Source organism: Dipodomys ordii, unplaced genomic scaffold (genome assembly GCF_000151885.1).
Source record: "Dipodomys ordii isolate 6190 unplaced genomic scaffold, Dord_2.0 Scaffold27, whole genome shotgun sequence".
NCBI classification, from domain to species: domain Eukaryota; kingdom Metazoa; phylum Chordata; class Mammalia; order Rodentia; family Heteromyidae; genus Dipodomys; species Dipodomys ordii.
The window spans coordinates 2,002,697-2,021,350 of record NW_012267243.1 but is presented as its reverse complement, the minus strand read 5'-3'; the positions used below and the strand labels follow the sequence as shown (position 1 = coordinate 2,021,350).

At 39.6% G+C, this 18,654-nt stretch overlaps 1 protein-coding gene and 1 pseudogene across 1 annotated transcript; one reads left to right on the top strand and one right to left on the bottom strand.

The window, feature by feature from the left end:
• Positions 1–2,599: 2,599 nt before the first annotated feature.
• On the bottom strand, positions 2,600–3,524 carry LOC105985093 (annotated as a pseudogene).
• Positions 3,525–14,843: 11,319 nt separating this feature from the next.
• Positions 14,844–15,791, top strand: LOC105985092 (olfactory receptor 15-like). The gene has a single exon (XM_013015500.1). The coding sequence runs from the start codon at positions 14,844–14,846 to the stop codon at positions 15,789–15,791; it is 948 nt and encodes a 315-aa protein (XP_012870954.1).
• The last annotated feature ends 2,863 nt before the right edge of the window (positions 15,792–18,654 follow it).

The window sequence follows — 18,654 nt, the reverse complement described above, 5'->3', positions numbered from 1 at the left end:
TTGATGTGTTGATTGTCTTTTCTGTCATATGGACTTTAAAAAAACATATTAAGTAGTTGTACAAAGAGGCTTTTCCATATAAACCTTTGATGTACTTTCTGCTTGTGAATCAGAAACAGCATCATTAGATTTAAAAAGTTAATATTATATAAGGATTCGAAAAGAGAGAATGCAGAATTCCTACATCAAATGCTCACTTATTTTGTGGATAAACACTGGGGAAACCCAGAAGCAAGGCTTAACCAAAGGGCTGAGACATGTTGAAAAGTATGGCCAAGACTATTAAATATAGGTTAATTCTAGCCTAATAGAAAACTTGCATGGTTTTGGAAATGGGGTTATGATAGTCATTGGTTGTTGCACCTCAGGTGTGTGGGTGGGATGAATGGCACATATTTAAGGATGGTGTTTATACTTTGAATGACTCCACATCCATGTAATGCCATCCATAAACACAATGACCCTCATGCTTTAGGGAAAAGAAGGTTAGCAGCTCCATTTCAGTTTTGTTACACTGAACTTTGAGGAATCATAGTCACTTCTCAAGCCTGAGAGAGGATAAAGTGTTAACCAAAGATATTAAAGATTTTATTCTAGAATAACAAATGTATAAAGCAAAATTAAATGAAAATATTCCCAAGGAAAAGAATGAGTGTGGTAAGTGAGGCTTTTGTTCCATAGAGCAAATATTGGCGTTCAAAATCCATAGAACCTCACACAAATTAGTGTTTCTAACTGAACCATTTCTTCATCCCTAAAACAAATGTTTATCATGATCTTTACACTCTTTGAACTTAATCAGCTGGGGCTAACTAAATGGTGAACCTGTGAAGTAAATGTAAATGTTTTGCACATGAACATTTATCCCTTTTTCTTCCACAGTAAATGGGCAGAAGATTGCTTCTCCCTAAAGCAAGCACCGTTTCCTGTTTCCTTCAGTCCCTCAATGCTTTCGTATGGACTTTTTGTTTTTACCTTCCATTTCCTAGAATGGCCAACCCTCAGTTGCTACGTGGGAAGAGGGGAAGATATTCTCTAAAATTCAGTAGGGAACTTACTGGAGAAGAAAGGAGCTTAACACATGTGTTTGAGGCTTACCTGTCTTCCTTCTCACTTACCTCGAGTTTGAAGAAGGAAGAGGCATGGACAGTGAAGAGCTGGTAATAAGGCTGCTGAGATCTAGATCTGAGTGCTCTATTTTTTTCTGTAGAGGTCCTGGAATTGAGTGGACATGGTGGATTACTAGTCTGAATCTAGCTAGAAGAGACAATTTCAGGACTTAAGGGGCCCTTGAGACTTACTGTTTGAATCTTCTGAGACTCAAACTACTATTTCAAGATAATTAATCCAGGGGCTAGAGGAACATTCTAGAGGGATTTTGTCTTCCTTTAATTTTTTTGTATTTAAAATAATCTTTTCCCTGGGGAAGATGCTAGAGGGCGCTTCACACAAAAAAATTTATAAGAGAGTGGGCTGGGAAGGTGGCTCAGTGGTAGAGCTCTTGCTTTGCATGCTCAAGGCCCTGGGTTCGATTCCTCAGCACCACATAAGCAAAAAGAAAAAAGCCGGAAGTGGCACTGTGGCTCAAGTGGTAGAGTGCTAGCCTTGAGCTGAAGAGCTGAGGGACAGCGCCCAGGCCCAGAGTTCAGGCCCCACGACTGGACCCCAAAAAAAATTTATAAGAGAATAAGAACCATTAAAATATTTCTAGAGTTGAGGAATGTGGCTTAGTGGTAGAGTGCTTGCCTAGCATGCATGAAGCCCTGGGTTCCTTTCCTCAGTACCACATACACAGAAAAAGCTTGAAGTGGTACTGTGGCTCAAGTGGTAGATTGCTGGCCTTAAGCTAGCAAAAGAAGCCCAGGGACACTGTCCAGGTCCTGAGTTCAAGCCCCAGGACTGGCAAAAATATTTCTAGAGTCAATGGGCAGATAGAACTTTTTCATCTTCAGAGGAGGAAGCCAGGAACTCTTGTCACACAACAGAAATATTCTCATAGCAGGCATTAATGAAATGTAGGCATGAGGCTTTCATTGAATAGCAAGATCCATCATGACACTGTTGCTTCTTAGTTTTGCTCCCAAGATCAATGTGATGATTAATCATTTCAGGGATATTTAAATTTTTATTATTAAGTGTTTGTACAATGAGATTATAATTGCAACAAGAATTATAATTATTCTTTGATTTTCCCCAATCATGTTCCCCCATTAACCAGTCTCTTGTGGGTTTTATCTTACTGTTTTAGCAGTGCAAGCATTCAAACTCAGGGTCTTAAGCATATAAGACAAGACCCTATCATTGGAAAACATCGTATAAAGGGGAACTGTTACAGGAATGGATCTGAAAAAATGGTGGCATTCACTCTAGTATAATGTATTCATTGTGCTGCTCATTTTGTCTGTGGAGTGCAATGTATTTGGGCAGGATTATGAATCACTCTATCAGAAATCTGAGAAGATAAAACTTTCTGTACAAAGGAGTTTACACAATTAGCACAGGGGTTAACCTTGACATCTGGGAGCTCTGTCCTAAGAGCTAATGTGCATCATGTGGAGAAGCAGAACTGCTAGCTTGTGGTTTTTAGGACACAAGCCAATCACTTGACTTTGAAAGACATCGCTACACTCTGGGGTTGTAGGATCCTCTTCCATTGCTGCCTTCACATCCTTGTTTCTCAGAGTGTAGATGAGCGGGTGGAGCAGTGGAAGAATGATACAGTAGGACAGGAGCTTGATTTAAAAACTTTTGGATGGAGGCTGAAGGCACAATTAAAAACCTGGCCCAAAGTATATGGTGACAACCACCAAGTGTGAGCTGCAGATTCCTTCCCTCCACTGAAAGTAACTTAAGCACAGCTTTAGCAATAAAGGTCTAAGAGATGATTATGAGCAGAGGGGCAGCCATTCCAAAAGGCATGTCTCCCAAGGTCAAGGAGAGGTCATTAGCAGTGGTGTCACTACAAGCCAGTTTGACCAGTGCAGGCCCTTCACAGAAGTAGTCCAGGATGTGATGTCCACATACATGAAGTTGGAAGGTGAGTGGGGCTTGGAGCAGAGAATTGGCCAGGCCACTGGACCAGGATGCAGCTGCCATCCACAAAGATGCGCAAGGATTCATGATGAGACTGTACCTGAGGGGCTGGCAGATTGCCACATAGTGATCAATGGCCATTACTGCCAACAGGACACATTCAGTGCAGCTTGTCCAGTGGAAAAGAGAGGCCTGTGTGATGCAGCCGAGTAAGCAATTGTCTTCTCTGGGTCTCAGGGGTTGGCTAGAAGCTGTGGCACAAAGGTACAGGTGATACATAGGTCCAGCAGACAGAGATTGTCCGGGAAGTAGTACCTGGATGTCTGGAGTCTGGACTTCACCATGGAGAGAAGGATGATGGAGCTGTTGCCTATGAGCATGAAGACGTGGGAAGCCAGGACCACTGCAAGGGTGAGGATCCGCCACCATGGATACTCTAAGAAGCCCAACAGGACAAATGTGTTGGGGAAATACACCTTTTTGCCTTTCATTCCCTCTGCCTTATTTATACCTGGAAAGAAAGAGATAGATTCTATAGATATGTGTGGATCTTGAATTTCATGGCTATGAAGTTTTATGAGCATGCCGAAATCTTCAACTACTTTGGTGGGACAATTTTTTAGTGTTTGATTTGCCTGTAATTATTAAAAGTTCTGTAAATTTGGGTACAATTCTGTGTAATCCTTCCTTATTAGATTACATTGAAGCAGAGCTAAAACTGTATTATTGCAGACTTGATATTTTCCTCAAGATCGCAGTCAAATAAAATGTGTCTATTATTTGGAAATCTGTCTCTGTGCATATGGTGTGTCTCTCTTTTTCTCTGCTTTTTCTTTCTAATATCTAGTATTTATTTCTGGTTGTAGAGCTTGAAATCAGGGCCTGGCCTCTATTCCTAAACTCTTCTGCTCAAGGCTAGAACTCTACCACTCTGAGCCACACCTTCACTTACAGTTTTCTGCATCATTTACTAGAGATAAGAGGCTCATGAACTTTCCTGGCCAGGCTGACTTTGAACCTCAATCTTCTCAGCTTCCTGGGTCACTAGGATTATAGGCATGAGCCACCAGCACCTGGCTCATTGTTTGATTTTTCCCCAGCCTATTAAAAACTCAATAATGTGATGTCATAAAGAATGGTCATATAGTCCTTAGAAAAGTTTTTTTTCCTTTTTTTTTTTTTTTGGGTCCGGTCGTGGGGCCTGAACTCTGGGCCTGGGCGCTGTCCCTCAGCTCTTCAGCTCAAGGCTAGCACTCTACCACTTGAGCCACAGTGCCACTTGCTTTTTTCTTTTTGCTTATGTGGTGCTGAGGAATCGAACCCAGGGCCTCGAGCATGCAAGGCAAGTGCTCTACCACTGAGCCACCTTCCCAGCCCTCAGAAAAGTTTTTAAAGGAAACTCTGCCTGATATTTTCTTTCAGCCCAGGGAGGGTGAAAGAAAGCAAGTCAGAAGCTGAGAATGAGAATGTAACCACATAGCCCTGTGAATATTTTCTACCATGAAGCTGATGCCAACTAACTAGAGCTTATTTTATGCAATCCTAGCTTCCTTTATTTTCCCCGTTTTTAACTGTGGCAAAATATACGAAATTATTCCTTTACCATTTTCAGTGGCATTCATATTACTATAAAAATATCACAGCCATTTATCTTCACAACCTTTTTATCTTGCAAAAGGTCAACTGTTCCTAACAGGTTATAACTGCTTGTCCTTCTCCCCAGATGCTGGCAACCCCCAAGGGAAATGATTGGCTCACTTTCCTTAGCTAATATCACGAAAGTTTCATCAGTGACATGACATATGTCAGTATTTCCTAGTAATTTCTTTCTGAAAAAGAAAATGAGGATAAACATGAATTATTGGCAAGAGATCCTGAGTGAATTGAGTGTTTTTCATTGTAGATGTCAAAATTGGAGCAAAATTGGTCCTTAACAGTAAGGTGTGTTAGTTACTTTTCTTATTGCTATGACAACATGCCTGACATATGGGGAAGAAAATTTTATTTGCATCATAGTTTTAGAGTTTTTATACCATAAAAATGATGAGGGCATGGTGGATCATTCCCATCATTGTGGTCAGGAAGCAGAGTTTAACTGTGATGGGCAGGGACCAGGTGAAGTTACATCCTTTAAGAACAAGCTCCTACTTGCCCTACTTGCTCCAATTAGGCTCCATCTTTCATTCATTTCCTTATACTCTTTAAATAGGCTACTCGTGTGTGTGTGTGTGTGTGTGTCCTAGGGTTTGAAGTCAAGGCTTGGTCTCTGTCTCTGAGCTTTATTTTGCTCAAGGTTAGTGCTCTACCACTTGTGCCACAGTTCTACTTCTGTTTTGTTAGTGGTTTGTGGGAGATAAGAGTCTCATAGACTTTCTTTCTGAGGCTGGCTTTGAAACTACAATCCTCAGATCTTAGCTTCTCAAGTAGGAATACAGGCATGAGCTAGCAGCATCCAGCTTTTACTCACATTTTGAACTTATGAATGGACTAAAGCATTCATGAAGTCATATCTCCCATAGGTACACTCCTGTGTATTTTCCCAATCCCACAGTCCAATTAAGTCAACAATTAAGATTAATCATAATACAAGACAATTCTTTAAGTACCAGTCTAGGCTTGATAATCCAAGAACAATATCCTACCTAGGAAGGAATCTCGTACCTTCCATAGTTGGAAGGACATCAAAAGTAAAGTCTTAGCCTGATGCTGGTTATTCACACCTATGATCCCATCTACTCAGGTGGCTGAGATCTGAGGATTACATTTTGAAGCCAGCCCAGGTAGGAAAGGCTGTGATACTCTTATCTCCAATTAAACACCAGAAAACTGTAAGTGACACTGTGGCTCAAAGTGGTAAAGTGCTAGCTTTGATTGAAGAAGCTAAGGACAGAGCCTAGGCTCTGAGTTCAAGCCCCATGATAGTAGAAAAAAGCAGCAAAGATTTTTACATATATCAGTTTCTTCATTTGTCTGTTGAAATATTCATTTAAGTGTTTTTCCCTATATGTAGAAAATTTCCTCATTTTCTGATTTCTCTTTGAACTCTTAGATTACATAGTTATTTTTCTAATGTCAATTTGAGCAGATTTATATTTTCCTATTGAGCTTAGACAATTTTTCCCTTTCAAAAGACCCAAGCCATTCTTTTTTTTAAATTTAATTTAATTTTATTTGTGAACATACTGTACAGAGGGGTTACAATTGCATGGGCAGGATAATGCATATATTTCTTACCAAGCATTGCAGCCTCCTCCTTTGTTTACCCTTCACATCACTTCCCAGCCTCCCCCACCCCGCAATCCCAATCCTTCTCCTCCCTCCCCCCCCAAACGTTGTAAAGCTCGTTTTGGACATGACAACTTGTACTTCTCATTGTTGCAACAGGTCCACCTGTATCCTTGTGAAAATACCATACAGAGGGGTTACAATTACATGGGCAAGATAACGAATACATTTCTTATCAAGCATTTGTTGCCTCCTCCTTTGTTTCCCCTCCCTGCCCCTGATACTCCTCTCCCCCCACCAAAGTTGTAAAGTTTGTTTTCCGACATAACGACTTGTACATCTCATTGTTGCAATGGGTCCACCTGTATCCCTATTTAAACGATTTGTTTTTTCCCCTTCCCCTCCACAAATTATACCAACATCATTGCAGTGAAACCAGGGGTTATACCATAGGGGAGGGACATACAAAGCAACAAAGAAATCATCTTATAAATACATTAGAAACAATCGTAAAAAGAAAGATATATTTGAATCCTTATCTTAGACCCAAGCCATTCTTGCTTAATTTTTCAAAACAAACTAGCACATCTTTTCTTTTGAAACACAATCGAAACTCAAATAAATCTTCGAGATTCCTTTGCTTTTAAATAACTTGCTTTCATGACTGACTTTAGTAGTAGCTTACTTAAATGATGAAGTAGTAGATACTGGCTTTAAGATAGCATCTACTATCTAATAAATCTATGGTTACCATTTTTTGTTGGTGTGAGGGCTGAACTCTGGGCCTAAGAGCTGTCCCTCAGCTCTTCAGCTCAAAGCTAGCTCTCTACCACTTGAATCACAGCTCCACTTCTGGCTCTTTCTGCTTATGTGGTACTGAGGAATCAAACCCAGGGCCTCATGCATGCAAGGCAAGCACTGTACCACTGAGCCACCTTCCCAGCTCTATTTATTTATTGAATTTTAGGAATTTGTCCAGCTCAGACTTATTGAGACCATGAACATTTTTCACTGAGGTCTGTGCAAGTGTCCAATGTGTTACCATTGGGCATCAGAGAACCAAGAACTCTACTTTGAAAGCTAGTTATAGCTACCTTAATTTAGTCTACCTTGAGTTCACTAGTTGGATAAGGCTCATTGTTAAGAACTGTGAATGCTATTCAGGAAAGTGTTTAATTTTTTTTTTGTGGTCAGTCATGGGGCTTGAACTCAAGGCCTGGGGTACTGTTTCTGGGCTTTTTTCCTTAAGACTAGTGATCTACCACTTTGAGCTACAGTTCTACTCCGTTTCTTGTTTTTTTCTTTTTCTGAGTAGTTTATTAGAGATACGATTCTCACAAACTTTCTTGCCCAGACTGGATTTGAACTGCAATCCTCAGATCTCAGTGTTCTGAGTATCTAGTATTATAGGTATGAGCTACTAGTGCCTGGCACAGCTTGCCTTTTGACATGCATTTAATATTTAAATTTATAGGTATTATAGGACAGAACTTTGAATCAATTTGGAAATGTTCATTGTTCTGTAAAATTCTTCAGCCTCAGAAACAGTATAAATACATATAAGAGGTTGATGGAAAATGACTTAAACTGAAAGGACTCACCTTCCCCCTTGACAGTTGTTAGCCATTTGTCTCTAGAATCATGAAAAGACATGGAACGGCAGGATTTTTTGTGTTCTGTTTCCTTTCTGATTGCTATGTGACGCCTAGTATTATTGTTGCTGCCTGGTGGAGACTGTATTTCAACATTTGGGATTGTTGTTCACCTATTGCTATTTTCTTTGCTAGTAAATTCCAGAAAAATAGCCGTTTTTCAGTCTCAATCTTTCCTTGGATCTGAAAAATCACTGTGTTCATGTAGAAAAGGAGGTTATGAATTGGTTTAAGAAATCTAGCTCCTCAAATTTTCTCTTTATCTTTTCTTGGTCAGTCCTGGCACTTGGTTTCATGCCTGGTTTGTATCCCTGAGCTTTTTTTCCTCAAGACTAGTGCTCCACCAAAGTCACAGCTTTACTTCTGACTTTTTGGTGCTTAATTGGAGATAAGAGTCACAAGGACTTTCCTGCCAGGAGATCCTCAGATCTCAGCCTCCTGAGTAGCTAGGATTACAGGCATGAGGCATTGACAAGTGGCTCAAACTTGCATTTTCAGTCTATATGCCTTATCTCTTATTACCTCTAATAGCATAGTCATTGAACAAGAGAGAGAGAATTTCCTTTTCTTATGTCTTTTATTATAAAATTAGTGTACAGAGGAGTTACAATTACATGAGTAAGATAATGAGTACATTTCTTATGAAGCATTGTTGCCTCCTCTTTTGTTTTTCCCCTACCATCCCTTCCCTCCCCACCTCTCCAACTCCCTCCCCTCAAGTCGTAAAGTTCATTTTCAATGTAGTGTCTGGCACATCTCATTTTTACAATAGGTCAACCTGAAACCTTATTTCAGCATTTTGTTATTTGCCTTCCCCTCCCCAAATTAGAAAATGTATATACAAGATGCAGGGCTCCAACATCAAATACAGTGAAAACAAGGGTCATACTGTGGGGAAAGAACATACAAAAGAAACAAAAAAATCATGTAGTACATTTTAGATATGTTAAAAACAATAGCAAGAAAGAATAAACAAGTTGTTTCCCTATCTTGGGGTTCATTTCACTTAACATCATCCTATATAGTCATAGGTAGAGATATTTTGACCTTTTCTGCTTGTCCTAGATATGTATTATTGTAAATAAGGGAAACCACGGAACCTATATTTATTTATTTATTTTTGTGTCTGGTCGTGAGCCCTGAACTCTGGGCCTGGGCGCTGTCTCTCAGCTCTTCAGCTCATGGCTAGTGCTCTACCACTTGAGCCACAGTGCCACTTCCAGCTTTTTTTTGCATATGTGGTACTGAGGAATCGAATCCAGGGTCTCATGTATGCAAGGCAAGTGCTCTACCACTGAGCCACCTTCCCAGCCCTCACTCTTCTTTCTTTAAAATGGTAAACTGATACTCTAATTGGAACCCAGACTCCTCCAAAGGTAAAATATATGTCTCTGCAAGCAACTACAAAAATAAATTTAGAAAATGCAGGGAATGGGGACAAAGTGGCCTCTTCTGTGAATAAACTTTGTGCTATTTTTCAACAAAATAGGCTAAGCATAGGAGATTTGTGAATATGTGCTTAAATATTGACTAAAGCTCAACTGTAAAAATCTTGACAATACTCTCCCCAAGTTAGGCTCTCGTGAGATCTTCACCAGTCCCCCAAAGTGTGGAAAACTCATTGTAGACAATAAAATGTTTAAAAATAAGCTCAGGAAGTTTTACCTTCTCTAGTTATGTGATGATGTTCAACTTTGTGGTGATGACAGCAACATTGGAAAACTGGAGCAAAATCATGGTGTTACAGTGTGGAAAAATATTTAAAGAAAAATGGCATTGCAAAGTATAACACAATACATGTGCCATATAGGTGCATTTATGGTGAGAAAATAAAAATATTAATAAAATATATCTCAAATTTTTTCCTTCCCTTCCCTTCTTTTCCCTGTCTTCTTCTCTCACTTTCTTTCTTTCTTTTTTTCTCCTTCCTTCCTTCCTTCCTCCCTCCCTTCCTTCCTTCCTCCCTTCCTCCCTTCCTTCCTTCCTCCCTCGTTCCATCTCTCCCTCCCTCCCTTTCTCCCTCCTTTTTCTTTCTTTCTTTCTTTCTTTCTTTCTTTCTTTCTTTCTTTCTTTCTTTCTTTCTTTCTTTCTTTTCTCTTTTCTTTGTCTGTTTTTCTTTCTTCTTCCTTCCCTCCCTCTTTCCTTTCTTTCAGATGGTATTAGGGTTTAAATCAATGTCTTTTGCTTGCTAACCAGGGGCTTTATTACTTTTTGTGTGCACACACCATTTGTGCTTTAGCTACTTTTGGCTAGTTTCTTGCTTTTGGTCCAGGGCCAACATCATACTGCAGTCTCTCTATGTATGCTTCCTATATAGCTTAGATTCCAAGCACATGCCAACCAGGCCCAGGAAATTAGTTGAGATGGCATCTCACTAACTTTTTCTCAGAGCTGGCTTTGAACCACAGTCTTCCTGATTGCTGCCTCCCAAGTAGCGATAGTTACAAGTGAGAGTCACAGGGCTGGCCCTAACATCTTTGTCTTCTATTGAAGTGGTATGTTTATATTTAGAGTATATTGCTTCACATGGATTAAAGGTGGCATTTATCTACAGTTATTCCTTCCTGAGCATTCCTGATCTTATGTGACCTCAGAAGCTAAGTAAGGCTGAGTCTGCACTTGGGAGTAAAATATTGAAAAGTTCAAAAGGAAGTCCCTTTGTAGTGGAGCTCAGTCTGTACCTCTGCACATTCCCAGACAGGGAGTCTATGAAAAAGGCATGATATGCTCACATAATCTATTTCATTCTTGTTCTATAACAATTTAATTTTTTCAGGGTCTTACCTCCAACTTTTTTTGTACTTTTTATTGTAAGAATGCTGTATAGAGGGATTACAGGTATATGAACAAGGTAATGAGTACATTTCCTATTGAGCAGCCTATGGATCAGGACAAACATCATTCTAAGCAGAATTAAAATTAGCTGAAATCCTTCTAGAATTGTTTCTACCAATTTAGACCATGCACTAATCTCCAGTCCCAGAGGGTCCAAGAGAATGAGAAACAGGAGGCCTCGGAGGAAACAAATTCCTTCTCTTGTCTGGATTCAAGTTATTGCCATCACCCTGTGTGTTCAACCCAGCTCCACCGATGAGACAACCTGGACCACTTTGTCTTGCACGTAAACAGTTCCAGTTCTTGATCTTGGTCTCCACACCTTTTCCTTTGGAAACCTCAAAGTAAGTAAGAGGGAAACCAAGTTAAGAGGGAGCACATAGGTTAAGACTTCTTCCTCCTGTAGAAAATGATAGAAAGGATTGTAAAGAACATTTCCTCCCTTACCAACTGAGGGTGAGCTGTTTACTACATAGCAGGTAAAAACCTAGCAATCAAATGGGAAGCTTTGAGGATGTAGTATTTTAAAACCTAATTATGACCCAACCTTTCTTCATATCACCACATTGAACAGTGGTTTTCAGATCCAAGGAAATATTGGGGGAACTGAATCCTAAAACATATTGTGCAAAATATTAGGTTCTTATTCTTTGAAAAAGAAATTAACATCTGATATTTCCTCTACCATTTTTCTCACATCACTATTGAAGTTTGGAAATATTTGCAGAGCTCCCTCATTATTTTGTTCCTGAGACCTTTTTAAATAAAGATATTTTATCCACTTTAAAATTCCTGAGGTCTTTTTCTTTGTGACATCAAGAAACAGAATGACTTTCAACTTCAAATGTTGAAATTAAACGTACATTTTGGCCAATTAAAAAAATCAGCTCATTCAAGAAAAAGGAAAGGAAAGAAAAAAAGACTCAGAATGTGAACTGACTGCACAGTGTTGGGTGGAATTCAGGGAGATAAATAGAATGAAGGTTCTTTGATATCTTAGGTCAATGAGTTGAGATAGTGCTTTGCTTAAAGATAAGGCACAGGAGACAATCAGCATAATATGAACATCTATTTGGGCAATAGTGCAGAAAGGAATTAGGTTGATTTTGGAGAAATGAATTAGATTATTCAGAATGAGTAATTTTAGAATCCATATTGTAATTTATAGGTGTCTCAGTGACTACCAGCCAAAACAGTGCAGGGAGAGGGGAAAGAGAATAGTTAAAATATATTTCCATGCTCCTCAGTAGATGAATAGATCAAGAAAAAGTGTGTGTATATATACATATGTGTGTGTGTGTTTGTGTGTGTGTAAAATGGAATTCTATGCCTCCATCAGAAAGAATGACACAGCCCCATTTGTAAGGAAATGGAAGGAGTTGGAAAAAATCATATTAAATGAAGTAATCCAGACCCAAAGAAAATAGGTTCCATGGTTTCCCTAATTTGTAATAATTAGTATACATCTAGGATAATCTTAGCAGATGAGCAGAACAGCTCAATAGCTATGTACATATGACCATATAAGATGATGCTAAGCAAAATGAACTCCAAGACATGGACTCAAGAGGTTTTTCTTTGTTGTTGTATTCAGTGTACTGTGTGATTTCTCTCTCTCTCTCCCCCCCCGCTGTGTGTGTGTGTGTGTGTGTGTGTGTGTGTGTGTGTGTGTGTGTGTGTGTTCCCCTGCTATGGTTTATCCACTGTTGTCACTGCATTTGATTTTGGTACCCTGAGTATTGTATATACATTTATCTGAATAGAGGAAGGAGGGGAACAAGAAATGGTGAGACAAAGGACAAAGGGGGATCCTATGTAACAGAGATACTCACAAGACAATATGTTCAAAATGATCTATACAACTTGGGGAGGGGATTAGGTGGGAGGGAGAGAGAAAAATGGAGGAGGGGATAACAAGTTAAACAAGTTAAACATGCAGGGCGCTGGTGGCTCATGCCTGTAATCCTAACTATTCAGGACTCTGAAATCTGAGGATTGCATTTCAAAGGCAGCCCAGGCAGGAAAATCCATGAGAGTTTTATCTCCAATAAACTACTCAGAAACCTGGAAGTGGCGCTGTGGCTCAAGTGGTAGAGCGTTAGCCTTGAGTTGAAGAGTTGAGGGACAGCGCCCAGGCCCTAAGTTCAAGCTCCACGACTGACAAAAAAAAAAGAACTGTAATCACTACCTTACCTATGTAACTGTAACCCCTCTGTACATCACCTTGACAATGAAATTAAAATTAAAACTAAATATAATAATGGTAATAATGAAAAAATATATTTCCATCTTTCCAAAGGAAGGGCATTAAACACAATTTGTTTACATTTCAGTGCAAGATGCCTGAGGCTTAGGGTGCTGATGTTCCTCCTGTTAAATCATCTGTGTTTTTGTGTCTGGCTGCCAGATCATCGATTCAGAGCTGTTTACTGTAGGTATAAACTCTTTTCACAGCCTCAAACCAGACACCCTGACCATACACATGATCTCTCGCTCCATAACATCTAACTGAATCACAAACATGTTGGTTAATGTGTCTGCCCATACCTGTGCTTTATGGAAACTGAGTTTTTAGACCTCAAGGCCGTACTTTAGGACTTTTACATAGTCAGGTCTGGCTACTCGCCTCTATATGCCAAGTAAAAAGATCAGGTGAAGAGCAGAGAAAGATCTTTTATGTGATGGATACAAGAAGACATCACGTTGGTACATCTTTAGGCATCTTTAGCTATCTTCTGGGATACAGACATTTGCCTCAGTGAAATAGGGAGAATTGGGAGCAGGGGTGAAACAATCGTAAGTCACAGAAGAGGTCAGAGGAGCAGCAGGTGGTTTGATAATCCAGTGTGTCAGGACTGCTCAGGTGGGGTTTTGTGGCATGAGTCTCTGATGCCCTGCACGTGGTCAGACGCTTCCTGGCTATGAAATGACTTGCAGGAGAGAATGGACCAGGACAAAGTCAGATATAAAATGGAGGAATCTGGGATGCCTTTATCTTGAGCCTAGTTAATTTGCAGGCCCCAGCAAGAAGGCAATGCTCTTCAACAACAACAACAAACATAGTGATTAAGGAGGTATTATACTTTCATATAGGAATATATATAGGTTCCACAATAAAAATCCACATGCTTTTTTGGTTCAGTGAGAGCACAGCTTTTGCACAGGACTCCAGTGATCTCTTTAACTGCTGCAAGTGATGTTTGCTTTCCATTCTTTTTCCTCCTGGTTATAGTCAATTGGATCTGAACCTTTTGCATTCCGTTAAAAAAAAACCTGACAGAAGATTCTTTGCCATCATTTCTATTGCTACTGCCCAAAACAAATAGAAACAACAAAAATATTCACATCAAAACAACAACAAATCCCCCAGAAAATAGCAAGTGTTGTTGAAAATGTGGGAGAGTCACAACACATGTGCACTCTTGAGAATGAAACATGGAGTCTGCCTGGAAAACACAAGGTCTTGAATTACAACCCTATTAACTAAGAGAAGAGAGAATGAGAGAGAGAGAGAGAGAGAGAGAGAGAGAGAGAGAGAGAGAGAGAGAGAGAGAGAAGAACAAGTGAGAAAGAAATGAGGAAGAGGAGAAAGAGTTTTTCAAATAATCACACATATTGGAGATGACTAGGTTCTATGTAGAATTTCTCATAACTGCAAATTTCTAGCTAATTTATCATTGGGTGTATTTATCTTTGTGCCAGCCCTGGGCCTTGAACTCAAGGCCTGGACACTGTCTTTGAGCTTTTTTCCCTCAAGGCTAGGCTCTACCACTTGAGCCAAGCTCCAATTCCAGCTTAATGGGTTAATTAAAGATAAGAGTCTCACACTTTCCTGCCCAGGGGGGCGGCTTTCAACCTCAATCCTTGGATCTCAGGCCCCTGAGTAGCTAGAATTACAGGCACGAACCATTGGTACCCAGCAGTTAATTAAAATCCACTTCCTAGAAAAAAAGTTATTCAGAGTCAGGTGCTTATGAAATAAACATACCAATTATCCTACCAACTTAGTGGAAGGTTCAAATGTTGCCTTGGAGTTATTACAAAAGGAAAAGTCATACTTGTTTTCAAAATTTGTGTCTTTCCTTTCAGGACGAAGCCATGGCAGGAGGAAATGTGAGTTTCCCCAACACATTTGTCCTGTTGGGCTTCTCAGAGTATCCATGGCTACAGATCCCCCTGTTTGCGGTGGTCCTGGTCTCCTATCTTCTCACCCTCATAGGCAATAGCTCCATCATCTTCCTCTCCATGGTGGAACCCAGACTCCAGACACCCATGTACTTCTTCCTGGACCACCTGTCTCTGCTGGACCTCAGCATCAGCTGCAACATTGCGCCACAACTGCTGGCCAACCTCTGGGGTCCAGAGAAGACAATTGCTTCCTGGGGCTGCACCACACAGGTCTATGTTTTCAGCTGTACCAGCTGCACTGAATGTGCCCTGTTGGCAGTGATGGCCTTTGATCGTTACGTGGCAATCTGCCGGCCTCTCAGGTACAGTCTGATCATGCATCCCTGGGTATGCGTATGGCTGGTAGCTGTGTCCTGGTTCAGTGGCTTGGTCAATTCCCTGCTTCAAGCTACACTCACCCTCCAGCTTCCTCTCTGTGGGCATCACATCCTAGACCACTTTTTCTGTGAAGTACCAGCTCTGATCAAATTGGCATGTGGTGACACTACTGTTATCAACCTATCGCTGACTTTGGTAGCCATTCCTTTTGGAATGGTGGCCCCTGTCATTGTAGTCATCTCCTACACCCTCATTGCTAGGGCTGTGCTGAAATTATCGTCAACTGAGGGAAGGCACAAGGCGTTCAGCACCTGCAGCTCACACTTGGTGGTTGTCACCATGTACTTTGGGCCAGGTATCTACTTGTACCTTCTATCTCCATCCAAAAGTTCCCAAGCCAAGTTCCTGTCCTTTTTCTACTGTATTATCACCCCACTACTCAACCCACTCATCTACACTTTGAGAAACAAGGATGTGAAGGCAGCATGGAAGAGGATCCTACAATTCCAGAGTTGGGGGAAGCTTTTCAAAGTCCCGTGACCTGTCTGTGCACACCCCAGGGTATGCTTATCCAAATGAATATTCATTTGTTCCTAGAACAGAGTCTCCAGCTCTGAAGGTCAACCATATTGATGAATGGTTTGTTAAATGAAAAGTTCCATCATTGTTTTCATCCTTCCATGAAACTATTTTTTGTCCTTTCCTAAATTTCTCGCTCTCTATAAATAAAATTGGCAGCATGGTCAATAGGGTGGTAATTAATGTCATCTTTTTCAAAGAGCTTTTTTCTTCTTCCTGTAACTTTTCCTGTTTACTGACTGACTGCCTTGCAAAGAAACTTGCTGAGAAACTGCAGCAGATTGCAGCAAAAGCTTTTAAAATTTTTTTTGTCAAGGTGATGTGAAGAAGGGTTACATGTGAAGAAGGGTTACAGTTACATAAGTAAGATAATAAGTACATGTCTTGTCAAACTTGTTACCCCTTCCCTCATTTTTCTCCCCCCAACCTTGTGAAGTTGCACAGATCATTTCCAACATATTGTCTTGTGTATATTGCTTTTGCATCGGTTCCCCCTTGGTTTTGTCTCACCATCAGCAAAACTTTTTGTTTTTGTTTTTTGTAGTATTTTTTTCTGCTCTTGGGGATTGAACTCAGGGCCTGCACTCTGTCCCTGAGCCTCTCTGTGCTCAAGGCTAGAGCTCTATCACTTGAGCCACAGTGCTACTTCTGCCTTTTTCTGAGTAGCTCATTGGTGATAAGAGTCTCACTGATTTTCTTGTCTGGGCTGGCTTTGAATCAGAATTCTCAGATCTCAGCCTCCTGAGTATTTAGATTAGAGGCAACTGGCATCTGACTTCAGCAAGACTTTTTATTTTATTTTATTTTATTTTTTGTCAGTCATGGGGCTTGAACTCTGGGCTTGGGTGCTGTCCCTGAGTGCTTTAGCACAAGACTAGAGCTCTACCATGTGAGCCAAAGTGCCACTTCTGGTTTTCTGGTGCTTAATTGGAGATAAGAGTCCCATGGACTTTCCTGCCTGGGCTGTTTGAATCAGAATCCTCAGATCTCAGCCTGCTGAGTAACTAGGATTATAGGCTTGAACTATGGGTGCCTGGCCTGCAAAACTTATAAAGTAAATTTATTATGGAATTATTGTGTCAACTACTGAAACAATTTCATTGTTTTTGTCTTTAGAAATCAGTGTAGCCTTCCACCTCAAACCATTGCTTCTCCATAATTCATCATGTTTCCATCATCAATGTATTCACCATGTAACTTTGATTATATATTTGAAATAATCATTTCTACCTCACCATATCAAATTTACTTTGCTTTTCTGAATTAACTTATGTAAAATATGACTCAATATGTCATATATTTTAAGTCAGTTTAATAATAAACATCAGTTTAATAATCTATAGGTCATTAAATACTTTTGAATATTATGGACATTCTTTTACTTTCAATAAACATAGATGGTAAAATCATTAATATTAATATAGAGTAGTGAATAATAGAGGTTGAGGGAATTGGCTGGTTGATAAACACTGGTTGAATAATTGATATCAAAACACAGTTAAAGGAAATATGGTCCAGCTTTCTGTAACATATCACCACACCTATAGCTCATAAGGACCTGTTTATATATATATATATATATATGTGTGTGTGTGTGTGTGTGTGTGTGTATTCACATATGTATATATACATATATATATATATACATATGGATAAAGGAGCTTAAAGATTTTTAAACATGATGAACTCATAAGCGGAAAGTTATAATACCTTTGACTCAATTAGTGCTCCCTCATATATTTGTTGAAATAGAACATCAAATTCTTGTAACAAGAATGAAAACTAAAAAATAAAGCTCAAGCTTCATAATAGCTCCCAATTTCATAATACTACCTTGATATTTATCATAAATACTAATAAGTGATACTATAGCTAATGCTCCAAAACCCAACATTTGAAAAAAGAATTAGAGGTATTGATAACAAGAATTAATTCTACATGCTGAGCACTGGTGGCTCACAGTTGTAATCCTAGCTACTCAGGAAGCTGAGATCTGAATGAAGAACACAGTAGACAAAGATAATCAAATTTCAGAGACTCTTATCTCTAACTAGCAGAAAGCTGAGCTAGAGACCTAGTGTCAAGTGAACAGCATTGTCTGTGAACAAGAAACCTGAGCAACTCCAGGCCCTGAGCTCAAGCCTTGGTACTAGCAAGAAGAAAAGAAAATTATTCATGTAGCCATTTCTGTTTGATTTATATTTTCCATTTACTTATCATGTATATAATGCTAAGACTATGGATATACAGATGTAGAAGGATTATAGAAAAATCCAAGGTGATCAGTATGCTTTGGTGAGGACAGGGTAGGCACATAGCTTAGTCTGAGATTTGGGTTTCCTTGAGAAAGAGATGTGCGTTGGTAATCTTGAAGAATGAATAACTTAAAAAATAAAAGACTGGGCAGAGGTAAAGAAGAGAAAAAAATGTGTAGATCAAGGAGATGACAGATAGTGGTTTGACTTATCAGGGTGAAGGGTATTGGTCAGGAGGAAATGCCAGAGGGCATAGGTAAGAGTAAGGTCCCTGAATAGAGAATTTCAATTTTATTTTACCCCACATAGAGAAAAGATGAGTGTAGTCAGGAAATAGAATGATATCTATAGAATACATGAAGGAGATAATTTTCAAAAAATTATCTTTAAGTAGCTCTGTGAAGAGGTTTCAAATCAACATGTCAGTTGATGAATACAATGCATCTTGACCAATGTCATTACATTCATCATTCTCCCCCATCTCTCCCAGATCAGTTTCTGTAACTTAAAGATTGTGCTAGGAAAGAGAAGGAAAAGCATGTTAATAACTCCAGGAAGTTATGAGACAA

Bases quoted from the DNA above. Each gene is read 5' to 3' on its own strand.
- LOC105985092 (XM_013015500.1), top strand. From the start codon at position 14,844: ATGGCAGGAGGAAATGTGAGTTTCCCCAACACATTTGTCCTGTTGGGC.